This window comes from Mandrillus leucophaeus, unplaced genomic scaffold, assembly GCF_000951045.1.
Source record: "Mandrillus leucophaeus isolate KB7577 unplaced genomic scaffold, Mleu.le_1.0 Scaffold208, whole genome shotgun sequence".
Taxonomy (NCBI): Eukaryota; Metazoa; Chordata; class Mammalia; order Primates; family Cercopithecidae; genus Mandrillus; species Mandrillus leucophaeus.
The window spans coordinates 1554040-1570215 of NW_012102121.1; the positions used below are offsets into that span (position 1 = coordinate 1554040).

The 16176-nt window shown below is 41.1% G+C and overlaps 1 protein-coding gene across 2 annotated transcripts in view; it reads left to right on the forward strand.

Annotated features, from left to right (window-relative positions):
• UBE2R2 (ubiquitin-conjugating enzyme E2R 2) overlaps window positions 1–16176 on the forward strand; it is a 118490-nt gene that overhangs the window by 97026 nt on the left and 5288 nt on the right. Inside the window, exons 3-4 of one of the 2 annotated variants that reach the window (XM_011980027.1) lie at window positions 4155–4252; window positions 15514–15648. In XM_011980027.1, coding sequence (XP_011835417.1) covers window positions 4155–4252; window positions 15514–15648 — 233 coding nt within the window. The remainder of the gene's footprint in view (window positions 1–4154; window positions 4253–15513; window positions 15649–16176) is intronic. The other variant, XM_011980028.1, reaches the window with a different exon arrangement.

Below are 16176 nucleotides of genomic sequence, written 5' to 3' on the forward strand. Positions count from 1 at the left end.
CGGCCTCCCAAAGTGCTGGGATTACAGGTGTGAGCCACCCTGCCTGGCCAGATTTATTATTTTAAATGACAATTATCAATGGAATTGTTTTCATAGTATCCTATTAGGTTATTTTTGCTAGTTTATAAAAATAAAAGTGACTGAGTTTTGATTATGTATCCTACAACTTTCCTGAGTTTATTAGCTTTTGTAGCTTTCCTATATAGGATCATGTCATCTGTGTATAAAGATGCTTTTTTCCCCTTCAACTCAGTTTCCTTTTTTTCTTTTCCTTGTCTAAGTACTCTGGTTAGAAATCTCCAGTACAATGTTAAATAGCAGTGGTGAAAGCAGGCATTCTTGTCAAGCTCCTGATTTTAGGAGTAAAGCTTTTAGTCTTTCAACATTGTCACCACTGAGTATGATGTTAGCTTTGGTTTTTTGTTTTTTTTTTTTTTTTTTTTTTTTTTTTTTTTTTTTTTTTTTTTTTTTTTTTAGATGGAGTCTTACTCTGTCGCCCAGGCTGGAGTGCAGTGGTACAATTTCGGCTCACTGCAACCTCCGCCTCCTGGGTTCAAGTGATTCTCCTGCCTCAGCCTCCTAAGTAGCTGGGACTACTGGCGCCGTGCCATGCCTGGCTGATTTTTTCCTTTGTTTAGTAGAGATGGGGTTTCACCGTGTTAGCCAGGATGGTCTTGATCTCCTGACCTGGTGATCTGCCTGCCTCGGTCTTCCAAAGTCCTGGGATTATAGGCGTGAGCCACAGCGCCTGGCAGCTGTGGGTTTTTAATAAATGCCCTTTATCATGTTAAGATAATTCCCATCTAGTCATAGCTTTCTGATTGTTTTTATCATGAAAGAGTGTTAGGTTTTGTCAAATCCATTATCTGTGTCAATTTGGATGCTTATTTTCTAATAATATGTCATTTCGAAATGCAAATCTGTTCAGTTCATTCCACTACTAAGAAGGTTGTGTTTTTTTGTTTGTTTTATAAACATGTGTTATGCTCTGAACCAAGTAACATACTTCTGTGGCCTAATTTTTTTTTTTTTTTTTTTTGAGACAGAGTGTCGCTCTGTCGCCCAGGCTGGAGTGCAGTGGCGCGATCTCAGTTCACTGCAAGCTCTGCCTTCCGTGTTCATGCCATTTTCCTGCCTCAGCCTCCTGAGTAGCTGGGACTACAGGTGCCCGCCACCACGCCCAGCTAATTTTTGTATTTTTAGTAGAGACGGGGTTTCACCGTGTTAGCTAGGGTGGTCTCGATCTCCTGACCTCATGATCCGCCTGCCTCGGCCTCCCAAAGTGTTGGAATTACAGGTGTAAGCCACTGCACCCGACCCTGTGGCCTAATTTTTATGCTCTATTCTTCATCAAAACAAGGCTGAGGTAGGTAGAATAATGGTTCCCCCAAAATGTTCACATGCTAATCTCTGGAACCTGTGAATTTTAGGTTCTATGTCAAAGAGAGGTTAAAGTTGTTAATCAGCTGACCTTAAAATAGGGAGATTATTCTGGATTATCCAGGGGAGCCCAATGTAATCACAAGGGTCCTTAATAGTGGAAGAGGGAGGCATAAAATTAGTTAGAGGAGATGTGACTTTGGAAGAAGGGCCCAGAAAAATGAGACATTGACATTGCTTTGAAAATAGAAGAGGGAAGTCCAAGGGAAAAGATTGGCGTTTAGTAGCTAGAAAGAACAAGGAAAGGGACTTCTCTTAGAGCCTCTAGAAGGGAATGCAGTGCTGTCAACACATTGATTTTAGTCCTGTGAGAGACATGATAGACTTTGACCTACAGAAATGTAAAATTATAAGTTTGTGATGTTTACACCAAGTTTATGGTATTTTATTACAGTAGCAATAGAAAACAAATACAAGTACCCAAGCAAATTTTATTCTACTATTTATATGTTGGCTTATTTTTCCAGTAAAACTTTTTTTTTTTTTTTTTTAAGATGGAGTTTCGCTTTCATTGCCCAGGCTGGAGTGCAATGGCGCAATCTCAGTTCACTGCAACCTCCGCCTCCCGGGTTCAAGCGATTCTCCTGTCTCAGCCTCCTGATTACAGGTGCATGCCACCACGCCCGATTAGTTTTTGTATTTTTAGTAGAGACGGAGTTTCATCATATTGGCCAGGCTGGTCTCGAACTCCTGACCTTAGGTGATTTGCCCACCTCCGCCTCCCAAAGTGCTGGAATTACAGGTGTGAGCCACCGCACCCGGCCAGAAGAACTCATTTCTACATTTCCCATAGGTTGTTTAAATTGTTACTGTTAAAGGAAAGCTCATCTCAAAGCTTCCTCAACAACAAAGCCTTTTATCTTCCACCCCACCTTCCATGCATTCACTGCCCAAATATACCAAGTTTCTCTTTTCTTTTTTATTTTTTGAGATGGAATTTTGCTCTTGTTGCCCAAACTGGAGTGTGATGGCACAATCTTGGCTCACCGCAACCTCCGCCTCCCAGGTTCAAGTGATTCTCCTGCCTCAGCCTCCTGAGTAGCTGGGATTCAGGCATGCACTGCCACGCCTGGCTAATTTTGTATTTTTTGTAGAGATGGGGTTTCTCCATGTTGGCCAGGCTGGTCTCGAACTCCTGACCTTGTGATCTGCCCACCTTGGCCTCCCAAAGTGCTGGTATTGCAGGTGTGAGCCACCGTGCCCGGCATCTCTCTCCTTTTTTCTGTAGTAACTTTTTATATGCCTTATGGTATCTAACCATAAGGCAGTGTTTTAGAATATAATATTTTGAATTAATTTTATTTTAAAAATATTTTATATTGATAATGGTTACATATATATTCGTATAGTTTCTATGTGTCTAAATTTGGGTTGTATATGTAAGATTTTTGTACTTTATGTAGTTATACCTCCAGTTTTTTAAAAATGTAAATCTTGAGTCATGTGTAGTAACACACCCTAGAGTCCCAGCTATGGGACTACTGAGGTGGGAGGATCACTTGAGGCCAGGATTTAGTGGCTGCAGTGCTCCGTGATTGTGCTTATGCATAATCACTGCACTACAGCCTAGGTAACATAGTGAGACTCCTATCTCTAAAAACAGAAAGAAATAAAATAAATAAATAAATGTTACCTTCCATGTTAGGCTAAGTCCCAAGAGATAAGTCACTATATTTTACCCAACTTTGTCTTTTCTATTGAATTGTGTTCTGTATTGCATATGGTAGGCAATCCCTATGTGTACGAATTAACCTAAATGTACTTGTGGATTAAGTTGTATAAATTTATGAAGCAAAATATAATAGCCATAGTGGGAAGTCATTCTAACCATATCTTGAGGATGTTAACATTTGCTGTGAGGCATATTTTTGGTTTATATAAGCCATGGTTATTGATATAGCATCTATCTGAGTAGATACTAAGCAAGGTTAGATTTTTTTCTTCCTTTTTATGTACTCTAGGTACACAGATATATCTGAAAACAAAGGGATATCTATTTGGTTGCTTCTAGGACAATTGAATCTTGATTTATTATGTTTGTCTTTTTTTTTTAAAGATAGAGTCTCATTGTGTTGCCCAGGCTGGAGCACTATCTCGGCTCACTGCAAGCTCCGCCTCCCGGGTTCAAGCGATTCTCCTGCCCCAGCCTCATGAATAGCTGGGATTACAGGGGTGCACAACTACGCCTGGCTAATTTTTGTATTTTTAGTAGAGATGGGGTTTCACCATGTTGGTCAGGCTAGTCTCGAAGTCCTGACCTCATGATCCACCCACCTTGGCCTCCCAAAGTGCTGGGATTACAGGTGTGAGCCACCACACCCAGCCAATTTTTCTATTTTTAGTAGAGACGGGTTTCACCATGCTGGTCTCAAACTCCTGACCTCAGGTGATCCACCCGCCTTGGCCTCCCAAAGTGCTAGGATTACAGGCGTGAGACACCGCACCCAGCCCCAGTCAATTTTTTATCAGGATTGTACTATAGGAATAGTAAGTCTTCTCACTAGAAAATATACCTTGGAGATTGGTCAAAATAAATATTATATTTTAAAAATGCTTAATTATTATTTATCTTTGATGTTGAACATAAAAAGCAGAATTGTTTTCTCCTTTGATGGAAAAACAGTTTCTAGGAATAAAAGAAACTTTAGAACCAATGTCCCTTTTTGTACATCACTTTTTGAGTATTTACTGAATGTAATGTTTGTGTCTCGTAGAATGGAGATGTATGCATTTCAATTCTTCATCCGCCTGTAGATGACCCACAGAGTGGAGAACTGCCTTCTGAAAGGTGGAATCCTACTCAGAATGTGAGGTAAGGTGTTACATAAGGGAGAATCTGGTTTTGGAGTTATTCTTAATCTCCTTTTTGTGTTTGCCCCTAGTAAAATAAAATTACGTATTGTCTTTTAACATGTAAAAAATCATCTTTCTTATATTCAGTTGTTTTGTCTTCAGCTAGAGCTTTAAGAAGTATGTATGCATCATTTTGAAGAGCTGTATTTACTAAACCATAATATATATGATTCTCATTTCCCTATGTTCACTTAGGAATAGATATTCAAGACTGAATCCCTACTCTTACCTTATCCTAGTTATACTTTGGTTCTTTATTACCATCTAACATTAGTATCATTCATTGGTTGCAGTTAATAAATAATGTTAATTCATTTTTACTAACCGAAGTTCATACCCTTTCTCATTTCCTTGGTTTTTACCTGTCGTTGTTTTGCTCCAAAATCTTTCATATGTATAAATATATATGTATATATGTATGTGTATACGTATATGTATTTAAATTTTTTTAGAGATGGGGTCTTACTAAGTTGCCCAGCTGGGCTCAAACTCCTGGCCTCAAGCAGTCCTCCCTACTTGACCTCCCAAAGTGCTGGGATTATAGGCATGAGCCACTGTGCCTTGCTCATCACATTATATTTAATAGTCATGTCTTCATAGGCAACTCCTCTCTCTCTGTCTCTGTCTCTCTCTCTCTCTCTCTCTCTCCGTCTCTCATATTTAAGACAGTGTCTTGCCCTGTCACCCAGACTGGTGTGCAGTGGTGCGATCACAGGTCACTGCAGCCTGTACCTCCTGGGCTCAAGTGAGCCTTTCACCTCAGCCTTCCAAGTAGCTGTGACTATAGGTGTATGCCACCATACCTAGCTATTAAGCAACTCTTGACTGTAAATTTTCTCGTTTTTGATGACAGTTTTGGGGGGTACTGATCAGGTATTTTGTACAATGTTCTCCAATTGAGATTTTTCTTATGTGTTTTCTCATGATTAGTCTAGGGTTATAGGTTTGGGGAAGAAAGACCAGAGAAGTAATGTGCCATTTTCATTATGTCATATCTGAAGTACTTACTATCAGTGTGGCTTATCCTTCCTGATGGGATACCTTTCATCAGCTGCCTGAGATAATGTGTTTAGCTTTTCTCCACTATAAAGTTGCTCTCTCCTGAACTTTTCATTCTGTACTCCTTGGAAGGAAGTCATATGCATAGCCCACAACTAAGGAGAGGGTGGCTATACCTCCGTGAAGCCAAGGTATCTATATAAATTATTTTGAATTCTTCTGCATGGATTGATACTATTCTTCCCCCTTTATTGGTTTATTCAATCATTTGTTAAACATTTTTACTGATACAAAAACTAGTAACTTGATAAGAATCTCCAGGTTTATCAAAAGTGAAGAATTGGAAGCTTCCTGACTTGTAAAAGAAGCTCTTCAAGATGTATCAAATGACTGTTGATAAAGAGTTGAGAAAATAGATATATTAAAGATTTCAGCACATCTTACCAATATATTTTTTAAGACAGAAATGTTACTTTCTTTTTAAATTCAAATAAATGTGTTACATCTCACCTTGACAACCATCATCCCTCTGAATTTTTCTTCTTATATTTCTTTTTTTTTTTTTTTTTTTTTTTTTTTTTTTTTTTTTTTTTAAGACAGGATCTTGCTCTGTCGCCCAGGCTGGCATGCAGCGGCGCGGTCACGGCTCAGCGCAGCCTCAACCTCCCGGGCTTGAGCGATCCTTCCACCTTAGTCTCTCAGGTAGCTGGGACCACAAGTGTGCATCATGGTGCCTGGTCAATATTTTGTATTTTTTTTGTAGAGAGATGGGATTTTGCTTGGTTTCCCAGGCTGGTCTCAAACTGCCGCGCTCAAGCAATCCACTTGGCATCCCAAAATGCTCAGATTATAGGTGTGCCCCAGAGCACCTGGACTAATTAAAAAAATTTTTTTGTAAAGATGGGGTCTTACCATGTTGCCCAGGCTAGTCTCAAACTCATGGACTCAAGTGATCCCCCTGCCTCAGCCTCCCAAAGTGTTGGGATTACAGGTGCTCACACTACACCCAGCCTTCTGAATCTCTTATCTATACAAGAATAATACCTACCTCAGTAGGTTGTTAATAAAATTTAAGTGAATAACGCATGTAAACCTACTAGAATGGTGGATATTACCTGACTGGCTTGGGTTGCAGCTATATTTTCAAGGAATTTTTTGGGTCTAATGTGAAGCAGTCATTTGCTATCTATTAGAAGAGAAGCACATTTCTTAGTTCCTCATGTTTATTTCATTTTGCTACAGGGAGACATAATTACTAGATGCCTGTATCATAACCAATTCAAGTAGTACATAATTTATCTTGGGTGTTAAATACAGGAAAATAACTAAAATAATTGCTTTGAACTGTTTTTGAGATACTCTATAATTGAGAATACACTCTTTTTTTGAGGGGAAAAGTGTCCTACATAGCAAATTATGTATACATGAATTATCTCAATAGACTCAATTTTAAATTAGTATTAAAAATTCTGAGTTTTAGGCTGGGCGCAGTGACTCATGCCTGTAATCCCAGCACTTTGGGAGGCCGAGGTGGGCAGATCACCTGAGGTCGGGAGTTCGAGACCAGCCTGACCAACATGGAGAAACCCTGTCTCTACTAAAAATACAAAATTAGCCGGGTGTGGTGGTGCATGCCTGTAATCCCAGTTACTCAGGAGGCTGAGGCAGGAGAATTGCTTGAACCTGGGAGGCGGAGGTTGTAGTGAGCCAAGATTGTGCCACTGCACTCCAGCCTGGGCAACAAGAGTGAAACTCCATCTAAAAAAAAAAAAAAAAAAAAATCTGTGTTTTATGTATTCTGTATTACTCAAGAGCATGTTTGAGGGTGCTATGTCTTCAGAAGTAACTGTAGCACATTATTTTGACATTATAATTAGACAATGTGTATAAAAGGTTTTTTTTTTTTTTTTGAGACGGAGTCTCGCTCTGTCGCCAAGGCTGGAGTGCAGTGGCCGGATCTCAGCTCACTGCAAAGCTCCGCCTCCCGGGTTCCCGCCATTCTCCTGCCTCAGCCTCCTGGGTAGCTGGGACTACAGGCGCCCGCCACCTCGCCCGGCTAGTTTTTTGTCATTTTTGGTAGAGACGGGGTTTCACCGTGTTAGCCAGGCTGGTCTTGATCTCCTGACCTCGTGATCCGCCCGTCTCGGCCTCCCAAAGTGCTGGGATTACAGGGTATAAAAGGTTTTTAAAGATGTTTTGGATGATTTGTTGAAAAAATTACACCCAAAAAAATCCCCAGTTATCCTTTGATAATAATGATTCTGGTGCAAGGATTTTCAGGACTAGTAGTAACCCTAGATTAGAGGAAGTGGTAGCTACGATACTGGTGATTCTTGGTTTTGATGGTTGAATGTTTAATCAAATGCTTACACCCCCTCCCTATTTGAGAAAACAGGCTTCCCCTTTCCTCAAATACAAAGCCCCAAACAAGATTTTCCTCATTGCATTTTTATGCTGCCTATCTGGATAATGTATTGCTACCACCCACGGGAATTCAGGATTTTTATCCTTTACTTCTCTTGCATTTACATGCAAATGATGTCATTTGCCTTATCTCAGCTTAAAATATTATGAACATTTTTTTGTTTTAACATAGGCCTACTTCTCATGTAACCCAGTCTTTTGGAGGCAGAGGATTCCTTTTATACTTACCTGCCCATCTGAAGCTGCCTTTGTTACTTTAGAGGTACTAGCATCATTTTTTTCTCATTCTTGAGTCCCCAGGCCACCTGAGCCGCAATTTAGGGACATTCCCCAAACTCAAAATCAAGATTGTTTTCCCTGGCTTTATGCTGCTTTGTTTAGAAGCTTCCCAACTACAACTAATTATTTGGAATTACACCTAACATCTTCACACGCAGCTCTACAAGGTATTTGCGTTGGAAATTGTTTATCTTCTTAGACTTTTTATCACTTAGTTCTATGTAATCATTGGGTAGTCCTTCAACATTTTGATCTTACTGGTGTTTTCAGGGGCTGTGGGATGTTTTGTACACTTTTTGGAACCTCATCTGTCTGGAATACCTGGTGGTGCTCAGAACTCTGAGCGGAAATCAGGAAAGCACTACCTAATGAGCAGATGTGGAATACTTTTCCTTATCCCTTTTGTTTCTGTGTTCACTTCATTGTGAGACAAGGGGGGTTTTAAAGTAGTACACTATTATATTTTCTGACAGGTCATTTATGGCACTGAAATATTAAGAGGGAAGATACAAGATGTAGTGAAAATGGGCTACTATTTTTCCTCTTGTACCTCTGCTGCTAAATTATCTAGGGCCAGCAACTGTCTAAGGGTTCTGGGCTCCATGTCCAGTTTATGGGTGGCTGTAGTAAGACAGCAGTGGAGATGGCATAGGGTTCATCTTATCCTGCTTTGGAGTCTTGTCTGCTGCCTCTCACTGGCATCTGAAAGTGATTCCATATTCACGTTTTGGTTTTCTTCTCCATAACCACGTGTACTCAAGGCTGTTGTTCAGCACCTCAGTGGACAATATTTATAACATAAAGTGGCAAATGGAGTACTTCTGTAACTTGAAGAAGAGTAAGGGACTCTAGTTACCTTCAAGAGCCTGAGTCAGTCTGTATTATCAGATCTGGTGAGTAGTGAGTTAGCCAACCTGAAAAGGAAGAATTTTAGGGATGCAGAGAATCAGCCAACTAGTGTTCACTAAAGTCTCAGTAGCTTGCTACCTCTTGGGAAAGCCAGCATACTTCTTTTGAAAGCAAACCTCCACAGACCTCCTCCTCCCAGAGGCCCAGGATTAAATTGGTGGGGCTGGAGATGGTGGGGAGGGTTTCTTCCTGAAGTGGAAAGTTTTGGCATTTGTCAGCAAGAGTGGAGTTGAGAGTTGCCACATGTCTTTGATTAGAAGTTCACAGCATCATGCCTCTTCCTGATGGAGGAAACAAAATGTACCTTAATACATGATTTGTCTAGAATGATGTGGGAGCTTTGGGGATAGGGTAGGGTGGGAGTGGGAGTAGCAAAGCCCTCAGACTTTGCTATAGAGTTCACAGCTGCTTTCTCTGAGACACCATCCCCAGAACTACCTGTCATATCTGCTATAGGCTCTGGGATAGTGAAGTGGTTTTGGTGTGGATTTGCTTTATGTTGAAAGAGGCATACATAATGTTTTCTTTTTCACTTTCAAAAATACAGCATGAAACCAAATTTATTAACCCAATCAAGAGAGGCTGTTGTTTGGTATAAAAGAGTCTGTCTCAGAAGTGGGGTAGGATATTTTTCTGTCTGGTCTTAAGAACAGAGAGCCAGAGACATCACATCACCCCTAGCATTGGGTGCCAAAGTAGGCAGGGTCAGGGGAAACAGGCATAACCATGCTGTTCCTAAAGCTCTTTTAAACCCAATTCTGGAACAGTGTGGTTTTATTTATTTGCTTCCTTGGTTTTTACGCATGGGGTCCCACTGCCCTCAACTTGCCAATTCCATTCTCTGCAAATGATACATAATTTGGGCATTTAGAAACTGTACTTTTATTCCTACCTTGCATTCTCAGGGATGTATCAGTACAGCACTGCACAGAAGAAGGTGTTGTATTTGTTGTTGGTTGCTTTAGCAGCCTAAAGAGAAACTTTCTAATAATGTAAACCCATTATGCTACTATATTTTACCATCAGTTGCCCTCTTTTCCCTGTCATCACAGGCTTCTTTGTCATGATGTCCTCTTTAAATCCTTCCCCCATGTTGAAACATGTAATGAGGACTGAGCTTTAACTAGTCATCTGCAGTTACTGGCCCATCGTTTGATAGAGCGGAAATGAGAGATTTTAAGGACCCCTGACAACTAGAAAGGTCACGGTAGAACCCTCAGTCAGTAAGGGTGGTAGTAACAATATGCAGGATTTAGGTTTGGCTCCAGAGAACTGGACTTCATACATCAACTGTCATCACATTATGCTGGGTCTATAAAACTCAATATATAAATCAACCTGCGTGTACATGTGTGTGTGTGCACATGTGCATACATGCATGCTTGCCCATGATTATGGAGTGAAGTAAGCTTAGGGTTTTTTCTTTTTCTTTTTTTTTTGAGATGGAGTTTTGCTTCACAATTGATTTGCTGTTGGCTAGTCTGTAATATAATATATGATGTGTTGGTATTCATTTTCTTTGAGGGTTTTTATTGTTTACAAACTTAAGTTTTATTCAAAAAAAGATAGCTAAATAACCTCTGACCAAAGATACTGAAGCAGGCATAAGGATCTGAAATATGAACCTGAAGACTGTAAAGTGAGGTGCTTTTGCCTGTCCTTTTTTTCTGTGTTTCCTTTCTCTTCTTAGCATTTTTCTCTTTTGGCCTAGATCCTCTATCCTGAAAAGACCTATCTTATTCCCTGGCTGTGGCATAAAGAGGGGCAGAAGGAGCACATTTTTTTCTGGGAGTATCCCTAACTCCTTGAATGGTGGTGGTGGGAATTGTGTAATGAACCAAAGATACTAAGAACTCTCTGGCCCTCATTCTTATCCCAAATTCCCTCTAGGCCTATTCTTTGTTATAATAAATGTTAAACATGTATTCTGCTGGACTGAGATCAGATCTGTTCCTCCAGGTGTGGAGTAGAGAAGGGTAGTGCACCAGTGTGTTCTTGTGGGGTGCGGGGGAAGCAAAGGGTAGTACAGTTATTCTTTATAGGAACCAAGAGTCTGGGGATGATGAACCCTCAGGGTCTATTTTGCTAGTCCAACCTCTTGTTTCTCCTGAGAAAATACAGTAATTGAATAAGGATTTTAAACACTTAAACTCTTTTTTTTAAACAAAAAAATGAGCTAGCAGTTGAAATAGTTTTTTTGTTTTTGTTTTTTAAAGATAGAGTTTCGCTCTTGTTGCCCAGGCTGGAGTGCAATGGCACAATCTTGGCTCACTGCAGCCTCCGCCTCCCGGGTTCAGGCAATTCTCCTGCCTCAGCCTCCCAGGTAGCTGGGATTACAGGCATGTGCCAACTTACCTGGCTGATTTTGTATTTTTAGTAAAGATGGGGTTTCACCATGTTGGTTGGTCAGGCTGGTCTTGAACTCCCAACCTCAGGTGATCCGCCTGCCTCAGCCTCCCAAAGTACTGGGGTTACAGGTGTGAGCCACCGCACCTGGTCTGAAATGGTTCTTAAATTCAAATTCAGTTTTGTGTATTCCAACAGTATTATCTCAGAAGTTTAGTTTTTTCCAGTTCACATCCATCCATCTGCGTGAGACCAATTCTCTCAGCTTTCCTTATTCTCACAGTTCTCCATCTAATCAAGAATAGTTCCCACCAGGCTTCTGATTGGCCCAGGTTAGGTCACATGCATACCTCAAATGCATCACCATAACAAAAGGGATGGAATCCTTGCAGCACTTGCTTGGTCTTATGTCTACTGCTGTGGGTAGGAGGTTGTTTGTATGGGAGGTGTGGCACAATAGTAGGAGAAGGAAATTATTCCCCATATGAAAAAGAAAAAGAAAAAGATTCTGCTCTTCAGACAGAAGAAAACTTACTGGGTTGACAGTTACCACTATATTAGTCTGCTGTATTACTCAGTGCATCTTAAAACATCCTGGTTTTTAACTTAGGAGGACGTGGAATTAGAATTTCTCATTTTGTTAAATATGGATGATTTACCATTTAAAAATTTGTTTCCCAATATATACACTGTCTTAATATACAAGATGTAAGAAAACCAACTTGGGGAAACCACTTGTGGGAAAATTTTTTCTTAATTCAGGTAATAGGATTCATCTACATCTGTGTTGTCCAATGTGGTAGCTTCTAACTACATGTGGCTTTTTACATTTGAATTAAAATTAAGTACTAGCCTGGCACAGTGGCATGCACCTGTAGTCCCAGCTACTTGGGAGGCTGAGGCAGGAGTATCCCTTCAGCCCAGGAGTTTGAGGCTGTAGTGTGCTATGATCACGCCTATAAATAGCCTCTGTATTCCAGCCAGGGCAACATAGTGAGACCCTCTTTAAATAAATACGTATATATTAGAAGTCACTTCCTCATTTGTGCAGGATACATTTCAAAGTGCTCAGTAGCTGCATGTGGCTACTGGTTACTATATTGCACAGCATAGGTTATACATTATCATCATCATCGAAAGTTGTTAGTACACAGTACTGATCTAGACAATTAAACCTATTTTTCTGGCCGGGCAAGGTGACTCATGCCTGTAATCCCCCAATTTGAGAGGCCGAGGCGGGTGGATAACCCAAGGTCAGGAGTTCGAGACCACCCTGGCCAACATGGTGAAACCCCATCTCTACTAAAAATGTAAAACATTAGCCGACCGTGGTGGCACATGCCTGTAATCCCAGCTACTCGGGAGGCTAAGGCAGGAGAATCGCTTGAACCCAGGAGGCAGAGGTTGCAGTGAGCCAAGATCCAACCATTGCACTCCAGCCTGGGCGACGAGCGAAACCCGTCTCAAAAATAAATAAATAAAAATTATAAAACACTGTTTTTCTAACCAGGAGCAGTGGCTCACACCTGAAATCCCAGTACTTAAGGAGTCCAAGGCAGGAATATTGCTTGAGCCCAGGAGTTTGAGAACAGCCTGGCCAACTACCTGTTTATAACATACTTCGTCCTTATCCTTTTTATCTTCCTAATAGATTTTATGTGTTTTCTTTTGGAGAAACCTTTATGTAAAGTTCTACCGTATTTTTCTTGCACTTCTAAGATGTCCATTCATTTTCCGTCTTGATGAGTTTGACTTTTTTTTTTGAGACAAGAGTCTCGCTGTGTCACCCAGGCTGGAGTGGAGTGGCGCCATCTCAGCTCACTGCAAGCTCCGCCTCCCGGGTTCAAGCAATGCTCCTGCCTCAGCCTCCTCAATAGCTGGAACTACAGGCATGTACCACCACGCCCAGCTAATATTTTGTATTTTTAGTAGAGATGGGGTTACACCGTGTTAGCCAGGATGGTCTCGATCTCCTTACCTTATGATCCACCTGCCTCGGCCTCCCAGAGTGCTGGGGTTACAGGCATGAGCCACCATGCCCGGCCGCCTTTGACTCTTTTTAATGTAATTACTGAAGAAATCCAGAAAGCTCTTGAGGGAGGAAGGCCAAGGAGTTATCCTTAACCTAATAGAAAGGAGCATGTGCAATCAATGGATTTTAACTAGATAGAAATGTTTTCTTTGAAAATGCCTTTGTCATAATCTTATATAAATCATACAACAGAAATTCTTCACCTTTTTAAGGAAAAGTTTTCATCAAATCAAACATCTAAGTGCCTGGTTTCCTCTCTTTATTTTTTGCTTGGGGCCCAAAGCAAAAGGGTATTTTGCAACAACACAATCTCTAACCTTTCATCAATGAGAAGCGAGAAATTTCTTTTTTCCTTCCATTTTCTCCTAATGCATGTAGTTTTTAGGGGGGAAAAGCCTAGGAGTAATTTGGAACAGTTTTGGAGCCTATTATGCTTTTATTTATTTATTTATTTATTTTTGGGATGGAGTCTTGCTCTGTTGCCCAGGCTGGAGTACAGTGGCGCGATCTCGGCTCACTGCAGCCTCTGCCTCCCGGGTCCAAGTGATTCTCTTGCCTGCCTTAGCCACCCCAATAGCTGGGATTATAGGCGCCTGCCACCATGCCTGGCTAATTTTTATATGTTTAGTAGAGATGGGGTTTCACCATGTTGGCCAGGATGGTCTCGAACTCCTGACCTCATGACCTGCCTGCCTCAGCCTCCCAAAGTGCTGGGATTACAGGTGTGAGCCACCGCACCCGGCCCCTATTATGCTTTCTAACATAAACTTTATTCCCTGATTATTTGGAATGTCTAATTTTTATCTGTGGATGAAAACTGGCCGTTTTTAACACCCACTAGAATTTGTAAGCCATGGGAAGCCAGGGATGGCATCTAACTTGCTCGCCATTGTACATCCAACATCTCACTTGGTGCCTCTGGCAAACCGTAGGTACAGAGTAAATACTTTTGAATAAAGATAGAGTCTCTGTTATTCGGAGACTCTAGTTCTTCCGTTTGAAGGATTTTGCTTTTCCTCCATTCTCCTGCATTACTTTGTCTTCCTTCCAAGTATGGAAAAAATACATTTGTATGTAGTACTGTCTTTCAAGTTAAGAGGCCACAATAAAAACTGGTTATATAGGGCCGGGCGCGGTGGCTCACACTTGTAATCCCAGCACTCTGGGAGGCCAAGGCAAGCAGATCACTTAAGGCCAGGAGTTCATGACCAGCCTGGCCAACATGGTGAAACCCCGTCCCTACTAAAAATACAAAAATTAGCCAGGTGTGGTAGTACATGCCTGTAATCCCAGCTACTCAGGAGGCTGAGATAGGAGAATTGCTTGAACCCAGGAGGCAAAGGTTACAGTGAGCTGAGATGGCACCACTGCACTCCAACCTGGGCCACAGAGACCCTGTCAAAAACAAAACAAAACAAAACCAGGGCTGGGCGTGGTGGCTCAAGCCTGTAATCGCAGCACTTTGGGAGGCTGAGGAGGGCAGATCACCTGAGGTCGGGAGTTCAAGACCAGCCTGACCAACATGGAGAAACCCTGTCTCTACTAAAAATACAAAATTAGCGGGGCATGGAGGCACATATCTGTAATCCCAGCTACTCGGGAACCTGAGGCAGGCAGGAGAATCGCTTGATCCTGGGATGTGGAGGTTGCAGTGAGCTGAGATCACACCGTTGCACTCCAGCCTGGGCAACAAGAGTGAAACTCAAAAAAAAAAAGCAAAAAGAAAACTGTTTATATAAAATAGCATAATTTTTTACCCTCTCTCACATCAAGATTGCCTTGAAACTAAATATTTTAAGCTTTTTCCCCCATGTCATTTAATTTGTCATTTTTAAAATAAATGGTATTTGAAAGCTTCCAAGACATCCACTTTCTGCAGGTTGGAACATGGGACCAGTTGAAACAGGGCCTTCTATCAGGTTCATTTTTATGCTTTGTGCATTACCCTTATACTAGAATCACGGATTTCCTCTGCTTTGCCTACCAGTTAGCAGCTTGTTTCTTAGTACTGGAAAAAAATTTTTTTAAATTTTTCTTAAATGCCTTTTATGAAAACCATCAATAAAAAATGTATGATGTCTCTGTTGCCCCAAGGTCTCAAATTAAATTGTATCAGAAAAATTTTAAGGGAGGGAGAATTTGAAATCTGATTGTACTTTCTTAAAAAGCAGAATACTTTTAAATACTGTAAATATGGGTATTCATAGCTGATCCTTTTTTCCTGTTTCTAGGACTATCCTATTAAGTGTAATCTCACTGCTTAATGAGCCCAACACCTTCTCCCCAGCCAATGTCGATGCTTCAGTTATGTTCAGGAAATGGAGAGACAGTAAAGGAAAAGACAAAGAATATGCTGAAATTATTAGGTAAGGTGCTTTTTTTTTTTTTTTTTTTTCCCCAAATTATCTCAAGTCATTATACAAAACCAAAATATATTCTGGAACTAAAGGTTTACATCACACTTAAATATCCTGTCCATTCCAGGATAATTTTCCTCTATTAGATTTATAGTGTGGGAAGAGAAGGTTTCTGCCTGAGCCTAATGAACTTTGCTATTTACCAAGAGAACAGCCACTAGAAGATAATGCAGTAGCAGACCTGATTTTCTAGGAACCAGAACTTCTAGGTTCTGGCCAGGCATGGTGGCTTACACCTGTAATCCCAGCACTTTGGGAGGCTGAGGCAGGCGGATCACCTGAGGTCAGGAGTTTGAGACCAGCCTGGCCAACATGGTGAAACCCCATCTCTACTAAAAATACAAAAATTAGCCAGGTGTGGTGGTACATACCTATAATCCCAGCTACTCAGGAGGCTGAGGCAGGAGAATTGCTTGAACCCGGGAGTTGAATGTTGCAGTGAGCTGAGATCACACCACTGCACTCCAGGCTGGGCGA